The sequence below is a fragment of the Festucalex cinctus genome, chromosome 6 (genome assembly GCF_051991245.1).
Source record: "Festucalex cinctus isolate MCC-2025b chromosome 6, RoL_Fcin_1.0, whole genome shotgun sequence".
Taxonomy (NCBI): domain Eukaryota; kingdom Metazoa; phylum Chordata; class Actinopteri; order Syngnathiformes; family Syngnathidae; genus Festucalex; species Festucalex cinctus.
This window is the reverse complement of record NC_135416.1, coordinates 12,126,661-12,147,008: the sequence shown is the minus strand read 5'-3', so window position 1 is coordinate 12,147,008 and position 20,348 is coordinate 12,126,661. Positions and strand designations below refer to the sequence as shown.

The window sequence follows — 20,348 nt, the reverse complement described above, 5'->3', positions numbered from 1 at the left end:
CCTGTTCTTTGTTTCTGGGCAATCGTTTTCTTCGACAGGGGCCAGAAATTTCAAAAAATTAGGAACAGAGGATGAGGAGTGGAGTCGAGCACGCAGTCCACCCAGAGGACTGATGTGGATGGTATGAGCGGAAGCGGATGAAAAGAGAGACACAGATCCCGTTCACACACAGACACATTGCAGTGAGTATGTTGTAGTCGCTGTTGAGTGGAAACCTCGTATATGGATAAACTGCTGGATATTATGGACAATACCAGCCACCCTCTGCACACTGTCATCAGCATTCAGAGGAGCCTGTTCAGTAGAAGGCTGACGCTCCCCAAGTGCCGGACCAACAGACTAAAGAACTCTTGTCCGCCATGCCATTGTACTCTACAACTCCTCACTGGGGGGAGGAGGGTGTAGAGTGCACTTCACTTCACAAAGATGGCACTTTACTATACTGTCCTGTATTTATTTTAATTTATTTAATTCAATGTCCGGTGAAATAACCTTATTTATTGATTGATTGAATTTTTATTTTTTAGTTTATTATTATTATTATTATTATTACAACAATCTCTGGTGTAATAACCTTATTTATTGATTGAATTTTTATTTTATTATTATTATTATTAATTCAATCTCTGGTATAATAACCTTATTTATTGATTGAATTATTTTACTTTGGAAGTAATTATCTGTTCTTATTGCTGCTGGAAATGTAAATTTCCAGAGGGAGCCATCCCAAAGGCATCAATAAAGTCAAGTCTAAGTTTAAGTCTAAGTCTAAGTCTAAAATAAATCCCTCCAAAGACGATTCCACACGCATATCAATATCCTTTAAAGTGGAACGATTTAATGCACACGTAGCTGTTGAATCAAAACAGATTTTCCGATTCAAATCAGTTTTTGTTACACCCCTAACAATTTTCACCAATTTATGTATTTTATGTACAAATTATGTACTTTTTTTTTAACAATGTGGTTATTCCACGTAGTGTCTTTTTTTTTTTTTAAATACATTATTAACCAAGCTAAAGTGGTGAACAAAAAAAAGGCTAAGTAAGGTACAGTAAGTTTGCGTACAAATTAAATTCTGCCTATTCTCCTGTCTAATTAGCTCATCTTTAAAGGCTCTTAGATCTCAAGAAGATGATGTCACCACACACATGACATTTGTGTTCAGTATGAAAGCAGTTCTCTTGTCAGGGGCTTAGCTTGACCACACACTTTGACGGGCACGACTGGCAATGGCGGCGAAACGTCTGTTACATTCTAACCAATGACAGCGAATTAAAAGTAATGGTTTTGGAGATGTGAGGATTCCACCCACCAGCGATTGGTGGAATGCTACATTTTGGTTCGATAATAGTGAGGATAACACATTTTCAATGTTTTAAGATACCAGCTGATGCAAATCATCTAACCAACTTGTGCAATTCTCTGTGTGAACTGGGTCTCACATGAATATATAGAAAATGAATAAAGAAGAAGGCATGAAAAATGTTGCACAAAAACTCACACTGTGTGCAACAGTGCAAGCGAAAGCAGAACAACATTCTCACCGTCTTTTACTGAGCCTTGCTCCAGTTGAAGGTGAGGAAGGAGGGAGCAGAGGAGAGGAGGATGTAGAGCAGATAGGAACGGGAGGAAGGGCGGTGTCGGACGGAACACGTCTGAGAAGTCATGCAAAATGTGGAGAGTCACAAATCAGAGAAGTCAAGGACAGTGCACAGCAACTTGGGTGAACAGACTAAAGGGAGATAAGGAAGTCAAGGAAAAGATTACAAGCATTTAACTCTTAATTTGGTTTCCATATTCTTAGCAATTGATATTTTCTATTTTAAGTGTGTTGTTGAATCTTGCCAAATGTATTACATGTCACCAAAATTTACATGTAATTTCTACTATAGCATGAGTGATTATCCATTGTTATTATGTCCTTTGAAAGGGATAATTTTGGAATTGCACATATATAGATTTTCATGTACTTGAAAGCCTATAAATGCATTTTGAAAGGTTGGTTGCTTAGTGATCCAAGTTTGCCTTTTTGCAGGCTTGAAATTTGTTACGACAGTAGGAAAATGCAATGTGTTGATAAATAGTGCAATAATGGAAGTCTATGCATTTCAAACACTGAAAAATAAGCCACAATATCGAGTTTCAACATCCTTGTGTCAATGTGAAAGGGGATATGAAAAGCCTTGTGTCCTTGTTGTCACCTGAGGGACACGACAAGCAGCTATGCTGCAACAAAACCCAAGTTTTACGTGCAGCCTATCCACAATTATGTTGTATCCAGTAAATGCACTAATAATCCAAATTCTTCATGCCACCCAGAGGTGACAAAGATGATTGTGTGTTCCTTACTTGCTCTGGTGTGGCGTGTCAGTGCTGACAGAGTAGTGTCGTAAAAGCTTGGGCTTTGAAGCGGCCGCAGGGTCCTGCTGTGGCGTATAGGTTAATGTGCGTGTCGGTGAATCGTCTGCGGAGGAAGGAGTAGGGGGGTGGCTGAAGGTACTGGCGCGTCTACGGAAGCCCTGCGGCTGACCGTCAATTGGTCGAGACGAGGAAGGGGAGGAAGAGGGGGAAGCAAAGGGGTGAAGATGCTTCAGGTCTCCTGTTGAGTTGTGACACCTGAGGAGTTAAAAGTGAATTAGTTCAAGTTTACAGTATGATAATAAGCACTCTGTCATACATTTATCCTTTTTGGATGGTGGCCCTGTGAGAACTTAAACTGGCCCTGTATAATCATAATATAATACAGTAAGTTTAAATTATTATTTCATATTTAGCATCACTATAAACATTTAAGCAAATATTACTTCTGTGCAGTAGTTACTTTTGCATGCTATATTTATTTATAGTACAAAATCCAACTGCGTATTTAACATTTGAAATTTTCTGGGCTTTATATCTTGAAGTCATTCCCTAAGTCCGTATCTCACTGAACAGCACATACTTGCGAGGGTGCGCGCATGTAGCAAGCGTTGGTATTTCATCAGTTATCGTTCAAGATTGCAAAATGTTGCCACTCGCAAACCATTTTTATTCTCACAAATAAATTTTGATGATGTGATTATGTTCAAAATTTGATGACGTGGAAAAACAAAACAAACAAAATGTGTGAAGCGTCATCAGGCCAGCGTCAATGAACTTCAGGAGGCCAGACACAGTCACATAGTGACCCAATGTACAACCTTGTCAGCCAAACATTAACAACTCTATCAAGCAATTTTCTTATAAGTTGCACTATTCGCCACTAAACAAAACCTTCTGTTCAAATGTATTATGCTACTCTTTGTTTCTACGTAGATTATGTGAAAAAGTATTTGAAAAAAAAAAAAAAATAAAAGTACCGGTAAAAGCAGGAAAACACAATACATTCATGTCATCTAGACAAACCAATATAGATCAATATCATCTTGAAGCATGTTTTAATTTAAATTACATTCAACTTGTCCTCACTCTCTGAGTGAAGGCAAGGCTGGTAGTACTTTTTCTGATATTTGAGAAGCTGCCACAATGACACCTTAAGTGTCAAGTCTGTATATAGGTGAGCATCGCTTCATTCAGATGTGTTTACCTGAGGGGGCTGGTGGGTCGCAATTGGGAGGAGTTAGATAGTGGGCCATCTGAGCGGGTCTGGTCCTGGCTATTGACATTTGAAATGGAGGATACGCTGTGGCTTCTTTCACTATTGCCCCGCTGAGCAACGGCCTTGTTGCTTCCCTGCCAAGATAGCCAAAGTTTGAATGTCACTACCTAGCTACTTGTATGGTGTAAAAATACAATGCTACTATAAAACGAGTCGAGTTAAAAGAGTATACCCTTACCTTCCATATACCCTCTAAGGACTCAGTTAGAGAGCGTTTTGCTCGGCTCTTAAACTGTTCAAGACGCTGTCGACTGCTACTTTGTTGCTGCACATCAACTGGAGCGGCTGCCGACCCCTCCTCATTCTACAGATACACACACAGAACAGCAGTGAATGTCAGAGTAACATGTAACTAAATACGACAGCCGTGCATTTCTTTTATCACAATGAAATAATTAAAAAAAACACACAATAAAATACAAAAACTACCTGTTTAGTGTCCTTTGGAAGAGTGTGATGATGAATCCTCTGCCTCTCCTCATACAAAGTCCTCAAAGATGCCATTGTAAGCTCATTTTCTTCCTGTTCACTCTTAGGACGAGACTTCTACAAGACACAAGAAATGGTTATAAATATTAGTAATAATGTTCATCTTTTTATTGTCCATATTGGTTTCTGTGGGAGTTTGCAGTAGTTTAAATTGTTTTTCGATTTAAAACTTTCTGTAACGGCCAAAACCAAATTTTAATTTGAGGTTGTGGGTTCAATCCCCGGCCAGGTCATACCAAAGACTATACAGAAAAATGCCGTCCTGAGCGCAACACCGCTGCTGCTCACCACTCCCTCAGGAGATAAGTCAAATGCAGAGAACAAATTTCACTCCACCTGGATGTGTGTGACAAATCAGCGGTACTTTAATATTACTTTATTGACAAATAATATCATTTTCAGAGGTACCACAAATACACACAGCAGTACTGCAGTGCAGCAAAATCACCACCAGATGTCAGCCACAGTTTAGTTCCACACTGAAATTTCTGCCAGTTTAAAGTACTGCAGTATCTTAACTTAAATATACTGCTGTCAAAGTTGCGTTAACTAATTAATCACATAAATGATTGCATTAATCATGTATTAACATAGATCAATCACACTATTAATTTTGACCGCTGATGATCCTTAAACTGACAGCGGATGGCTACGTTAAAGGTAGCGTTGTCAGCAATAAAAATAACTACATGCATTAAGTTAAAGCATTTAATAAACGTTTGCGTATGACATTCAGAATATTTTTTCATGTCAAACTATTGGGGTCATTTTTTTCCCATTTTGAATTACGCAAGTAATCAACTGATTAGAAAAAGAGGAGGATGAGCGTGTGCAGTGGATTAATCAAAATTCTAAAATGTGATTAATCTGATTAAAAAATGCAATAGTTTGACAGTTATACTTAAATTACAAGTTTAATTTGTTGCATGACCATACTAGTAACTAAAATTATTCATACTGTATCTCAAATCAACTTTCCTCTTTGAACTGATGTAAATGCCATGAATCCATTCCAGCCTCTTCCAAAAATTTATTTTTTATTTTTTTTAAACATGTATGTAATGAAGAAAATTAGTATTTGTACTTTAAAATCTAAATAGAAAAAAACACAAAAAAGAGAACGCAAATAAATTACTGATTTTATGGTGTTATTAAGCTGAAAGTCTTTCACGCCTGCACACAAGCAAACATCGGTTGGAGCAGTTGGCTTTGCAGCCAGTGGTAAATTACCATAGTGCTCTCAAAGACTGCAGCTTGATCTTGGTTGTCCAGAGTAGCCAGGTGTCTCTGAAGCTCTAGTTTGGTTTTAGACGGATTTATTCCTTAAGGAGACATCCAGAATAAAGACTGTCAATCCACTTAATCGGAAGGCGAGTGACAACTCATGTAAAATGTGACAATTTATTGTTTGAAATGAACGATAAATTGTTTTTCTTTACCTTCGATTCTCTCACAGAGCTTATGAAGCTGCAGCATGGGACAGCTGTCACACTGTTGGCTCTGGCTCTTTGCATTCTGCTGCACAGCTGCAACGGAGAACGCCTGCTTCAAGGTCAGCATGATCTCGTCTACCTACAAGAACAAAATGCAAGCTTTGTTTCAAGACTTACAGTTGCTCAAGATATAGTATGTAACCTTTGAAATTGCATCCTTTCATGCAAAATAAATCAACGCAAATGAATCTAGTACTCCAGGAAAAAGTACTGTATTAATAGTTCTCCTTTCACAAAGATAATATCAAATCCTCTTAATTTCCATTATCAGAGAGTATTTAATAATATTTTTAGTGGTACCTCTGATGGTCTCCCCAAAGTTGGCATAATCTTTGTAAAGTTGAAGTGTGGGGGTGTGCTGGCAAAACCTACACCGAACCCATCTTTCTTCGACAGAAACGTGCTATCCGTGTTGTTTTCGGACGTGAATACAGAGACCACACACATCAAATATTTATACAACTAAAAACTTCAAAATTTAATGAATTGATGGACTTTAACCGCCTTAAAATAATGTCTAAAGTCCATCATGAAACCTTAACCAATTAACATGAAAATCAAATTATTTAAAAAAAAAAAAAAAAAAAAAAAAAAAAAGGAAAGTGAGTAAAAAATTAAAAGGAACTGATATTTTTTCCAAAACTAAATACAAAACAAAACAAAAAGAACAATGTATTTCAACTCAGGGTGTAAGTTTGTGGAACAATCTTGATTATAAAATTAAATTGTGTATATATATATATATATATATATAGCACAAGGTTATTCTGTTGAATCATTTTGTCTGTTATAAAGAAAGAAACCTTGAATGCGTGCTATCATTTATTTCGTGTTGTTCATTTTCTTGTGTTGATCAGGGGCAGATAAGCTTCACTTCTATCTGCCCCCTTTCATTTCATTCATTCAAGAATGACACAATAATTTTGAATTGAATTAAGTTTTTGTGCAAGGGTGCCCAGTGAAGTGGCTTTTAAATTAAACACACACCAAAAAAATATCTCAGATCATCTAATATATTATTTACTTTTAATTATGTAAATTTATACATTCTGCACATGGAAAATAACCTTCCTGGAATAGTCTGACTGGCATCAAAATTTTCCACAATTCTATTTTCAGTGTTGTTTTTCTGTCCATTGTTTTGTTAATCTGGTGTCCACACATGTGACCGTGGGCTCAATCTAATAGTCGGGGGATTTTAATCTACCCAACATTCCATTCAGCTGACTCAAGGGAAAAAACAGATTTAGCACTTATGAACATTGAAAACCCCATCTCACCAGAGACTCATCCGTACACTGAAAGATATAGCAAACAAAGTGGCAGCTTCCTCTTTCCACGGTCTCCCTGCAAATAAAGCCAAAGTGGTCCACATGGCGAATACCCTAGAAAGAGATCATCGGGAGTGTGGGTAACACTGGACAGGGCTTAAATATTACATTGTGTAGCACACCAAAGGTACATACCTGTGAGCAGAAAGAGATTTCACGGAAACTCTTTTCAATGGCAACTTTCTTAGTGTCTGGACTAACCAAAAAGATCTGTGACCTGCCCACCTACAATAGGAAGATAATACTTTTAACTACCATGCATATTACATTAAAAAAATACACTTACATCAATCATGTACCACATCACCCATAACCTGATTTTAGTGGGGGGAATTAAACTTATGGGCCTTTGGTCACATGCCATACTCTCAGAAACGTGTAGTGAATCACAAAATAAGAAGAGTACATTGATAACACAGAATCTTGCTGAAAAGGGTGAACCAGGCCATTGCATTAGGTCTGATTAATGACTACATGACAAATCCGATATAATCTTTTACATTTCTTTAAAAACCATCAAACGTGTTAAATGGCAGTTTCATTTCTTCTCTGCTCAGATAGTTCCGCTCCAGGGAATGTCCCCCATTCAAAACATAATTACAACACGAGTCACTATCACTGCTGGGCCTCAAGAGGCCATTTGGTGGTTTGCAATGACCTAGTGATCTCATGTCTGTGAGTCTTCAGAATCAAAAGTTATTCTTGTCTGGGGTTCCCCTTCACTGCTCTGATCTCGCTTGAACCAAGCACAAGCCATGGATTTAGCGGGTCTTCACAGGAAAGGGAACAAAGGTGAGGTAATGACATCACCACAATGAGGTCACTGTCTCCATCCTGGAGCAAGAGACTAAAAGGATGCTATGTTGATGTCTGCTGCGGTGGATGGCAGAATTTCTGCTGGTTTCCTGTCAGTGGTGACCATTTCCTGTATGGCAAGGTCGACGGGAAACCTTGTGCTGGCAGTGGGGTGATAAAGGTCAACTCAGGGTCAATGAGGACAGCGTGCCCTAGCTCGGATTCAGCAGCAGTCAGCATTATTGGAGCTGAGTCATGCCAGTATGTTTTTTGTTCTTTCCCACTTTTGTTCACTGCATAACTTATGCATGACGAGCTTCACTTAGTTCTTCTTACATGCACCACATACAAAACTAATCACAAATGTTAAAATACTGTGACACAATTTGTGTCACATCGATGTATAATTTTTTTACCAAACAATCGTATGGGTGTAGATGACCCTACCGGGCATTATTTAATTGATTAAAATATAGGTAACACGGTACCTATTATACGACGCTGCAATCAAGTTCCAAAAATAATGTCCGCTGAAATTCAAAATCAAATGTTAACAGTTTCATTTTATTGGATAATTAAGGAAACGTGTAGCCCTAACTATAGTGCTGTCTAACTGATTAAGTTTGACAGCTCTAACCCAATCCATTAAAAATGGGAGTTTTTACGCCTAAACCGCCTAATCAAAATATGCATCGGAGCCACCCAGATTCCATGTGAGTTCGAGAAGGCTCGTAATAAAAATTTTTTCAAGATGTTACCATACCGTAAACAACATGGTCCTGTTTTCCCGCAGGCTGGTGGGCTGCACCCCGGGTGAGTGAGTGGGTGCATCCGTAGTGTTGGCGTGAGAGATCTCTGGTGAGAGTCCATTCTCATCCAGCGCCTGCAGTGATGGGAAGCTTGGGTCCCGTTTGAACAGAAGCGGGCGTTTCCCATTGGTGGGGCTCCCGGTAGCAGCGTTCCCGAAAGTGGGACTCCCCTGTCCGTTAGACTGGAAGGCTAACGCCCTCTTCAGTCCACCGACTAACCCCCCGGCATTTACCGCTCTTTTAGTGTTTCCTGAGCTCTGAGCTAACTGGCTGAACTTCTCAATGCATTCGTCAATGAGTGCAGGGGGGGCTTTCTTGTGAGCAACAGTCACACGGCCGCAAAAGAGCACCTCAAATTTTTTGGCAAAGGTTGTTGGGGACAGGGCGGGGTTGTTTGCCACAGAACCTGCTGTGGGAAGAGAAGAAAAGGTGATCTGCGTTTCCAATGGCTTGGTGTCTCCAGGATCTGCCAAAGACTTGTTGGGAATGGTGAAGGTGTCATCATTGCGTGCTGAGCTTTTGCCAGCTTGCCTGAGTGTACTGATGATCTCGGGGACCTGAAACACACAGAAATGTACTATGAAAGTAGGCCCATACCGAATCCGATACAGATAATAACCAATATTTCAATATTCAATTGCAGTAAAAGCAAAAATATGACCATCAAAATTTTAAAAAAAGTTTTTCTTTTACCTTTAAACAAAGAATTGACAGCTTTGTTTAAAAACTGTAACAAAAATTGCAGGGAGCTTCCAGGATCATCAGCATGTGTTAAGCTAAATTATAAACTAAGAAAGTAAATGGTTCCCTAAAGTTTTCTACTGTAATGAAAGTTTTGCAAAATTTTAACATTATTTTTTATAAAGCAGAAATTTAAATAAATCCATAAATTACCGGTAATGTTCCCTTTATCTTACTGAGCAACAAATGTATCTTAACAACAGTTAAAAAAAAAAAAAAAAAAAAAAAAAAAAAAACCTTTTTTGTCCACAATTTGTACCAACATATGTTGTGGTAAAAGTCTATATTGTAATTGTGACTCAAATTAAGTCAAGCTTAGCAGCTATGTTGAAACATTTTTTCTAAGTATTTTTGAAAATGAGTTCTTGTGAGTTATTTTTTGGGGGCCTACTGAGGGAACTAAACATACTCACTAATGTGTGTGCATGACTTTTCTTTTTAAGTTTTTAGCTATAAAAGCAATCAATCATCAGATGTGTGTATTGAAAACACAGATTTTCACAAATGAACGCTTTGCCTCTGTTATGGTTATATACTGGTCTAGTCTTAGAAAAAAACACACACACACATGTTCAAAGGTCCTATATGTATGTCACGAAGGCCTTAATGATAACAACACAAGTCACACGGAAACCTTTGTTCCTCACATGCCTGTGCAGGCCGAACTTGCAATATTGCACCATCAGAGCAAGGAAGACAATGGAGGAAGTTGATTTGATTGAGTCACATGAGTGATGTCATTAATGTCAGGTACATGAGCAGCAACTACAACTGCTGACTTCTTTCCTGCAAGATCCTGCTGTGTCTTGTCTGGGCCGGGAAGTTTACGTCGCTGTATTCAGATCAGAACAATAGCCTTCCCGATATGGCGCTACTTTTGTTTTCTCTGCTTTGCTTCTGAATGTTGTTAACTGTTGTGTTTGTTGATGCTTGTAGGTGCTCTGTCTTTGCTTGTGTAAAGCACATTGAGTTGTCTTGTGTATGAAATGTGCTATAAATAAACTTGCCTTACCTTTATTTTCACGTTAAGATTGCATTATTAGCCGAATGCCTCAAGTAAATAGACGGTTTGCAGCTTTGCACCTAAAAAGGAATGTGGCTGTCATTCAGTTTCAGGTTTTAACATTCTCTGTTCACTGCCCACACTCTGTAGATATTAGCAACAACATGTTTCTTACCCTGAAGCCTCGATTCTGTTTGTTTTGAAATCATCCTGGCATAAGAGCGGCATCACTTATCTGTCTTCCAAATACAAACCTTGATTGATCGACCTTTCCCAATCTCTATTTCTGTCAGAAACACTGCCTAAAAAGATATAGAAAGACCATACCGAAAATGTGCATTTGTTTGCAATGTTAAGAGATCTAGATGGTTCCTGTCAAGTAACATGCCGATACCATTCATTCCAACGCTAATATAGGACTTTGGATGCAGCATCTTGTGTCTTGCTTGTGCACAACATTCATTGATATGTGACGTGCTCACTGCATGCCGATCTAAGATATCCTATTGGCCATTGAATGCTCTGAACCAATGGCAGGACAACTTTTTCATGTTGAGAGAAAAAAAAAAAAAAAAAACTTAGGTATCGGTATGGTATCGGCATCAGCCGATACTGTAAACCTGGGTATCAGAATCGGTATCGGGGGCCAAAAAACGGTATTGGAAGAACACTAGATGTCGTGATATTAAAACTGCCACAATATCGTTGTTGTCATGTTCACGATATTTAAATGCAACGCATCTGTTCAAAAAGTCAGGTTGATTTCCATTTGAGCAGTGCTAGCACCCTCTGGTGGCTAGTTTTTTAGTGCAATTTAATTTTCATTAGGGATGTTTTGGCCGTTCTATGTTTCAAATCTACACTAATGGTCAGCTGAAGGGGAATGTAATATGCTTGTGAATGTGAAGCAAATCAATATGTGGAGGAACTCAATGTGTGTGTGCATTAACAACAACAACAACAACATAATAATAATAATAATAACATTGAGAAAATTGACAAAAGCACAATATTATGCTTTTTTTTTTGTGTGAACAAAAACAAAAACAACAATACTAGTATTCCACAGCACCACTCCACCTATGGCTATGAAGGCGGATACTCCCCAACAGACCAAAACCATTTTTAAAAGACCCAGCTTGAATGGAGAATAAATAAAGGAGGGTGACGAAAAGACTTCACTCTCAAAGGGCCACCTAGGCTGGAAGCTCAAAAAATATGTCCATGAAGGGGAAATCTGTGGCAGGAAATCAGCTGGACACAGCTTGAGTGTCCATCCACAGTCATGCGCCCTCACGGAGGAGCAGCACTGAAAAAGCACACAGTCTTCTCACGAAGCCAGCGTTAAATAGAGCTACTGTAGTTGCGACCTCAAAAAGAGGGAAGTTACACAAATACCACCATGGCGAAAGAGAAGCTGCAAATATGGCCGACAAACAACAAACGTTTCAGTGTTTGACAAAGGGTGAGGATACCGAAAAACGGGGATTCCTCAACTTTTCAAGACTCAAATTCAAGTTCGGTTCCTGAGACATGGTCAGGGTGTCCCAAAAATCATAATACTGTACACTGCCTTAAAAATAAATAAATAAATAAATAAATAAATAAATAAATACTAGGTAATGAAGAAAAGAATATCAATGACTTCTCAGGAGTTTGTGGTGGCCAGATTTATTATAAAAAAGAAAATAATAAAAAATAATACAATAAAATGAATATATTGAATACATTAAAACATTTTGTGCATTTGTAGATGAGTCACAAGGTTACATCATTCACTTACAAGTTGACGAGGTGAAAAGGAATTACCGTACATGACAATTCCGTTATACTTCATGTCGACTGCAGTGGCCATTAAAAAAAAAAGGCCAAGAAGCAACTGTGGGATTAAAACCCCGCATTTGAAACTTGCCCACAGGCATTCTGTCTGGTTTACCGAATCCTCACAAGTCGACATATTGCCCCACTTGTGTACCTCCCGACAGTCATGTGCCTTATGGAGCGCTGCCAAAGCCCACACCGGCTCAAAGTTCAGCAGGCACATAGCAGACAGGAGAGCAAGAGAGAAACATGAGATCAGGAAACATCCTTGAAATGGTTGGCAAGTGGAGACCAAATACACTGACATCATTATTTCGATGGAGGAGCTGGATAAAGAAGGCATTCTAAAGCCTCAAAAGTGGTACAATGTGTTGGCAACTTGGCATGGAAGTCAAAGCTATTTGTCAAGTCCAAATCAAGAAAGGTTCAGTGATAGTGCCACCGATGATGACCATTAAATAATAGTACATTTATAATTAGGCGCAGATGTAAAAACAGAAAGGTGCTGTGAGCTAGTAGGTTGACAAGAGCCTTCTGATTACTTTTCAAAGGCAGTTTAATAGGCAAAAATGACGACGCACACTTGGATGCTGAAAACATGACAACAGTTGCAGTCACTACTGATCAACTTTTAACAAACCAGGCTGACTCAAATGTGCTGTTTTAATCCACAAAATGTCACTTTGTCTCTCGGCCTAAATTCTCAATTAAAAATGTTTCTTGAGAAGAAAAAAATATACTTTGCTGCTATGTGCAATTTAAATTTAGGGGGAAAAAATGGTGATTATCTATCAAAAGCAAGAGGTTGTTCATTATTAAGGGAAATGTGTTAATTTCTTTTTGGTGTTCACAATTGTTCTTTTAACCATGTCCAAAAACGACAATAGACAACAACAACAAAAAAAACAACTGTAATTTTATCCAAATTATTCAATTACCTGATACAATTTTCAGTAGGCAAGTGAAAAACCAAAATGTTGGTATTTGAAAAAAAGTCACTGGCACTAAAATGTTTGAACACTGTTGTCTTTATACTCTTTCATCTAAAAACTGCTTCAAACATCAAACATCAAAGCGTATGTAGGGATGGAGGAATGTTGATATTTTGTGATTGTATTGTATTGGTGTTAAGTTTTATGTTATGTTTGTTTGTTTTTTTGTCTTTCTGTAAAGCGCTTTGTGACAGTTCAGGCTGTTTATATAAAATAAAATGTATGTTGTGCTTTGTTGGAATGTCAACAGTAAATATTTGTAATAATATTGTAATTAATTTATTCTTTGTTGCATTAGTAATCTGTGCAATCGCAATGTCTTGATATTAGTGAGGATAGTACACAGTTATGAATGCAATTGTACAGTATGCAATGCTAAATGTTATATCATATCACATACTTTAAAATGTGACCTAACACATTGCCTATGGCAGCATTTTTAGCCTGGATTAATTACATTACAATATCCTCTAATCTCTCTGGCAATTTTTTTTTCTAAATCTTACCAAATTGAAGGTCGACTGGGAACCAGAATCAATTAAGTGGGATGGTTAAACGGGTTTTCCAGTGAAAGCTTGACCCAAGTGACTAATGAAGTGCACAATGAAATGCTGGCATCTGCACAATGTCTCTAGCGGTGATATCACCGTGAATCATTCATGGTTCATTCTTGCGGGGGGTTTTTTGTTTGTTTGTTTTGTTTTTTTTCCACAGTGGCTTTCCACTTGCGCAGACTGATATTCATGACAGACATGAAAGATTTTCTATTTTCTTACTAGATTTTGTTTATAAATATCATTAGTATATTTTTGCACCTCAAGATGTTGGTGAGAGCACAAATATGTAATCTTAACAGTTTGATTTCTCTCATCCAATTGAAAGATGAGGTTGTAAACTTGTGTAACCTTGTGGTTTGGTTTCTTGTCCCGCACTATATAATCCAAGCAAATCAAAATACGTCACAAGAAACCATCGGATCGTTACTGGATTGCATTTCCACCAGAATCAAACCACAGTGAATGTTTGTTTGGAACCTTGTGGGTTTGCTGGGTCTGCAGCTGACTGTGGTTACTACATGCAGTACCTTTGGCACGGCACATAAAGTTGTGTAGTCAGACCTCGCTATTTGCTATTGTTAGGGACCCAGACCTGAAACAAATAGCGAAAAATTGCACGTATTGGAAAATCTCCCAAAAATGTTTACAATTGCCTACATTAATATGTTAAACCCTAAATGATCACTCTTAAAAAAAAAATCACCAGGGATGTTGACATGATATACAGAAAGTTGATAGGTCAGGTCAAGCAAAATACATACTGATTAGCATCTTGGGGATCTCTCAAATGGGGAAAAACAATGACAGCATGACATGGAGGAACTTGAAACAAGAAGCATGGATGTAGGATGACGCAGGATGACTGCAATTTGAGAGAAGCAGGATATTCCCCATCCATTACCTTATTTAAGATAACTGTTTAATGTTGTTGGCTACAGAGTTGTGTTTTGTGTGACTAATACAGTCAACTATCAATAAATACATTTATTTTATTTTTTGTTATTAAGTTCACAATGTTAGCAAAGCCACAGCTTAAAAAAGTGGTATCTTACTTGTGTGTGTGTGTTTTTTTAAAGCATGAGCACTTAGTAGTAGTAGAAGATACTATTTTGCATGTGTTTTTCAGTAATTACAAATATCAATAATAATTACAAATATTAGATGAAAAATACACACATATTAGAAGTGTGTAAATACAAAAACAAGACAAATAATTCAAACTATTCCATAAAAAAAATTACACAAAAAATAAAAATCAGTCAAAAATAAAAATATGTTAGACACATAAAAACTCGTGAAATTTTGAAAGCACTTACTATTGCTTTTTTACTACTGCTTTTTCACTACTTAAGGAGTATCACACACATACTGCCACTGAGTACTTTTGTTACCTCTAGTAACCAAATCACAGGGAAAAGTTCCGTTCCAAAACTTTTGCTCGGTGTTGCCAATTAACAATGTCAAGTGCTGATAAGTATGCTATCATGCTAATATTCAAAATAACATTCGACGGCCAATATTACTCGACAGGTGATGTTCATTCCATAGTTACGCCACAAAATTGTGTAACATGTGTAGTTCACGTTTAAAGATAAAACAACGACAAACATGTCAAAACTGCGACAATTTGCCACTCAACGAGCATAGGCGGTGTCGGCTACTGTTAGCCTAAACAGTCCACTTCGCCCTGTCCCATAAAGTTCAGCAAAAATTTCCCAGAGCTCTACTTACATCTTTTGGTCCCTGCTTGGGGTTGAACAGGTTGAATCGCTGAAGTCGTGCTTTCATCCCATCAGCCATAAACCTTGCATACACGGCAATTGTTGTTGAATAGTTCAAATGCAACAAGCCCCGCTCCAATATTCTTTCATTGCAAAGTTGATCTGGCTCCCAAACTCCATGGAACCTGAGAGTGAGCATCAAGATAGCTAACAGGTGTCGGCGCAACATCCGGTTGTTTACCTTTCAAAGTAAGGCCATCCAGTATACTCTACACATTCTCTCTCGCACATGACTCTCTTTGTATTTTTATTTTGTACATAGAGCAGAGTTTTTTCCGTCTTCAGTGCGGGTAACACAAAACATTTTCATGCGGCTAGATCCGCCAATAAGAGGAAAGACCCACACTCAAATCACACTCATCTGAAGTTCACCAGTGGACGGTTGCCGGCAGACAAATTAGACCGTTACACTTGGAATGAATGTAAAATATTTCCTGTGGAAAACACACCCAAGCGGGAGAACAAACCCTCTGGGATGCACAGTATTGCAATGAATAACAACTTGCAGTTACACATTCGGCTATGTCAAACTAGTTGATACATTTTTTTTTAATTACACACTTGTGCTTTCTTTTAGAAAGAATGGAAGTGGTTGTCAGGTTTAAAAATATTAGGGGTGGAAAAAAAAACTATTTGAAAAAAAGAAAAAAAAAACTTGTTTTGACGTGAATCGTCAATCGTCTTTTATGATAGATGCAGACTACACAAGATATATATCTGTTTGGCGTTGCTGACGATTTGTTTTTTTCTTTGAATGTATTTAATTAGGATAAATGGGCTTTGGAGCGCTTTTACATGTTGCATTGTAGCAAACATGACGAAAGCTATAGCCACACCATATCAAATTGAATCGTAATACCACTGAATCAAACCTAATCATTACATCCCTGAATTGTATCGTACTTCATGTGTGGGGTGAAATAGATTCCATACATTTGTTGTATTTACCATTTAGGATTTGGCAGTATATGCAGTGTTCCTCCATGTTGAGTTCCACAGGTGTCTGTCTGTTCTAGTTCTGTGATCTTCACCTCGAGTAGCACGAATCTGGGCTCAATCCAGCCTTCCTGTATGAAGTTGGCATCAGTTCTACACATGCTTGTTTAGGTTTTCTTCAGCCTTCTCCCACATAACCCCCAATTAATCTTAAATTGTAAACCCACTCAATCACACATAACAGAACTGACTGGCTGATTGATTGACTGATTTCTTCTACTGAGTTGATGATAATAATAATTTTGCGTATTACAGTTAGTAAACTTTTTTGTTTTTTTTGTTTACAAGACTATTGTCACCCAGTATGTAAACAAACAATGGAAATGCATGTTAAAACACAGCCATGTGTATGTAAAAAAATGAAATCAACTTGTCAGATTAATATTAACTGTGCAACTGGAAATTAATGAATGGACAACAAATCCCACAACAATAGGGTAATAGTGACACCTCGTGGTTACTTTAATGGTGTTAAAACGCACATACTGTATTTTCCAAACAAACACTGCACTGCTGACACACTTTGTAAACTGTAGCTCATTAAGGATCAATCTTAACACACCAAAGTGTGTTTTGCTCTTTTTGTGCTTGTTTCTGGTTTTGGTATGCAATGGTAGTAATGGGCACAACGAAAAATATGATCATGACTATAAAATAGCAAATTCGATTTAAAGCTGCCTTATGGATGAAATAGTATTTCGAATCACTGCTGCCATTTGTGGACGAAAAATAAAACTGCACTCTCCCTTCTTCACTTGCACGCTGCACACACTCGTATGAGCACAACTTTATTACTGAAGACTCTGCCAACTCTCCCAATTCGTGCGGGAGACTCCCGAATGATCAGTCATTTCTCCCCTAATCTTTACAGCGAAGTAAACAGTTAACAAAGTAGCCCCGGGCCCATTCATATATTGTGATTTGTGTTTACTTTTATGTTTGTATTCAATAACAAAATCAAATCCACTTACTTACAATGTGCTCATCAAAAAGACATTTATTGATGTTGTGCAAACTTTCACACCCAACAAGATGCCAAAAAGGCAAAGAATTCTTTAAATAAATTAAGCTTAGATGTTTTGTTTTTCCGTTTAGTTCGTCACAACCTTTGATTTCTATTTTTCTTTTTAAGTACTTATCCATATTCTCGCAGTTAGGTTTCTTCTTCAACTTATTGTGTACATGTAAATAACTGACTGGTACCTTATTGCCACCTAGTGGCAGAAAACATTTGTAACTGAGCATCTGAAATGATAACGTAGTAGTTAAGAATCACTGGTCGAGCCAAGCAGGTTATATTTCTTCGTCTACTAGTCTTTCTTCTTCATACAGTCTGGATTCCATAGGCACCATGCTGTTTCTCACAGAACAGTCTTGGTACTACCTGAGACATCCTTTATTGTCTCTTCACAAATTCAAATTATGGTGGAAGAGAAGGCGGCTAAAATCATAATTCAAACAATTCACCTGGGGTTTGTTTACTAGTGGTGCAAACTACAGATCGCTTGATCTATTTTATGCCACCCTGAAGTATGTACGACATCATTCACACTGAAAAGGTCTTTTGGAGGTTGCAGGATTGGAGCCTTCTTTTGGTTTGTTATTTCCAGTAGAGAATATGTTTACAGGTCTGAGTGTGAGCAATTATTATTATTATTTTTATTCCTTGCTGCTGTTTAAATTTTAGGTAAGAGTTCAAAGCCTAACAGCTGTGTCCAATGGTCACATAAATCTGTGTCTGCATGTGACCAAAACCAAAGTCAGTGTGACAGAGTTGAGCGACAGGTGGTCAGCCCTCCCCGCCTTCTCCCTCCTCACACCCACACAGGCACACACTACCAAACTGTACAACAACAAACATCACAAAAGCCGCCGGACCAGAGGAAATAGTCTCCATAGTAACATAGTTGTACATCCTGCTTGGTACAAAGGGTTCTGAGCTCGCACTAAACACACAATTATCACTGCTGAGTGAAATACATGTAAACAAAAGATAAATATCAAGTTTGTATTAATATCGTATAGCAGGCTATGGCCAATAGTATAAAGCAATACCTCGAAGTCAGTAGTATGGTGACACCAAACCTAAGCGGTAATTCTGCTGTTCTGCTGTTGTAGCTAACCATTTTCTATAGCACTTATTTGGAGTGGACGCTAAACTGGTTGTCAGTTAAATTCAGAGAAGATTGACAAACAACCATTCACACCTTTTGGCGGATTTAGAATCTTCAGTTAATCTCAGAAGCATGTTTTTGTAATGTGCAAGGAAACTGGAGAAATCCCACGCATAGAAAAGGGAGGGCTCTGAGAACAGACACCTGTGGAACACCACATTGAATGTATTCTGCATAAAATGGAAGCACTGTAAATACGAATAAATGTTATATATATATGCAGCCCAACTGGTCTAAATATGGTATTCTGGTTAGTATATGAGTTAAGCAGCAAAATGCATCCGTTTATCCATCTCAGGGGGTGGCCATTTTGCCACTTGCTGTCGACTGAAGATGACATCAATGTTGCTCAGGTCTCAGGTACTAACCAATAGCTCAACTCAGCTTCAGAAAACAGGTGAGCTGTTATTGTTCGTTGCCTGAGCCCAGAGCAACTGTGATGTCATCTTCAGTCGACAACAAGTGGCAAAATGGCCGTCCCCTGAGATGGATAAAAATGGCTGGATTTTGCTTCATAAATCTTATCCCACAAATGTAATATTAATCAGAATGTTTAGACTAGTGTGGTCACATATAACATATTATTGTCAAGAAATGTTTAAGGTTGACTTCCACTTTAAACCCAAGATGAATATCCAAACTTTAATCACACCTTAGTTGGTATTTCAAATATTGTGTTGGTGTAGTCAGATATGGCAAAGCAGAGATGAGGCATTCCAAAGTAACAAAAACATTCCTATTCTAGTGACACTGTTTATGTATACACACTGACATGTATTTACAGTGCACCACGCCGGTCATGTTCATCCTGGCTGCTACCTCTTTGCTACGTGTCAAAGTATTGCTCACAATTTTCTCGATTTCACGATTAATTGCCATTTGACAAAAGAGTGCGATTCTGAATGGTTGTCTTTGATTGGCTGATGACCAGCTCATGTTGTTCCAAAGTTGGAATGAGCTACAGCTCACCTGTTAACTAAATGAGGATAAGCGGTTTTAAAAATGAATGGATAAGATGGACGAATCTCTCACTGAATTTTCTGAACTCCTCCAAACAGCAATTGCCAAGCAATAACAAGATCAATTGTTTGTTAACTTGAGCAAGAGCTTTTGTTGGTAATGTGGTGCTACAGAAAGAGCACAAAGAACAAATACATCAGTTGAGTTTTTCCGCCAATAAAAATTAAAATTAGTCAGTGATTTTGTGACTAGGTGGGGGTTCCCTACACACACATTTACCTTGGTACTATCCTGGCACTTGAACACGTAGCAGGCACAGCGTGGAGCATCCCGGAGCAGGCATCCAAAGCTGCTGGGCTCCTGGCTGTTGTGAATGAGCTTGGTCACCTGGTGGGGTCGGCACTCAAACAGCACCGTGTGCGTCAGGGGGTCCCAGAGCACCCCATCAGCCCGCTCACCAACACACCGCACCCACGATGGTGACACGCATAGAGATACCGTCGGACTGGGCTCCTGTGACCTGCAGATGTCGGCCACCACCCAGGGCAGCATCGCCATGGTGGTCATTCGGTGGACCGGGAGAGAGCCGATTAATGTCAGCTTGTACTGCACCTCCTCCACCTCCACTTCCTCTCCCATCATATCACCACAAGTCGACTCAGATGAAATTGATGGACTGTGATCAAAAGATGAACAAACCGGCTTCACTTCAAAATAAAGTCCCTCCATGGCTTTTCCTGGAAAACACAATATGGGGAAATTAGAC

General features: G+C 38.4%; 1 protein-coding gene across 4 annotated transcripts in view; it reads right to left on the bottom strand.

Moving 5' to 3' along the window:
* Positions 1-20,348, bottom strand: part of tbc1d1 (TBC1 (tre-2/USP6, BUB2, cdc16) domain family, member 1) — a 37,235-nt gene that overhangs the window by 16,095 nt on the left and 792 nt on the right. The window contains exons 2-13 of one of the 4 annotated variants that reach the window (XM_077524787.1): positions 19,862-20,319; positions 8,512-9,114; positions 7,089-7,178; positions 6,903-7,007; positions 5,569-5,701; positions 5,360-5,451; positions 4,070-4,186; positions 3,819-3,944; positions 3,569-3,714; positions 2,353-2,619; positions 1,548-1,658; positions 2-109 (exon numbers count right to left, since the gene is read on the bottom strand). In XM_077524787.1, coding sequence (XP_077380913.1) covers positions 2-109; positions 1,548-1,658; positions 2,353-2,619; positions 3,569-3,714; positions 3,819-3,944; positions 4,070-4,186; positions 5,360-5,451; positions 5,569-5,701; positions 6,903-7,007; positions 7,089-7,178; positions 8,512-9,114; positions 19,862-20,311 — 2,348 coding nt within the window. In that variant the 5' untranslated portion in view covers positions 20,312-20,319. Of the gene's footprint in view, position 1; positions 110-1,547; positions 1,659-2,352; positions 2,620-3,568; positions 3,715-3,818; positions 3,945-4,069; positions 4,187-5,359; positions 5,452-5,568; positions 5,702-6,902; positions 7,008-7,088; positions 7,179-8,511; positions 9,115-15,402; positions 15,882-19,861; positions 20,320-20,348 lie in introns of those variants that run through there. The other 3 variants (XM_077524791.1, XM_077524789.1, XM_077524790.1) reach the window with 3 other exon arrangements.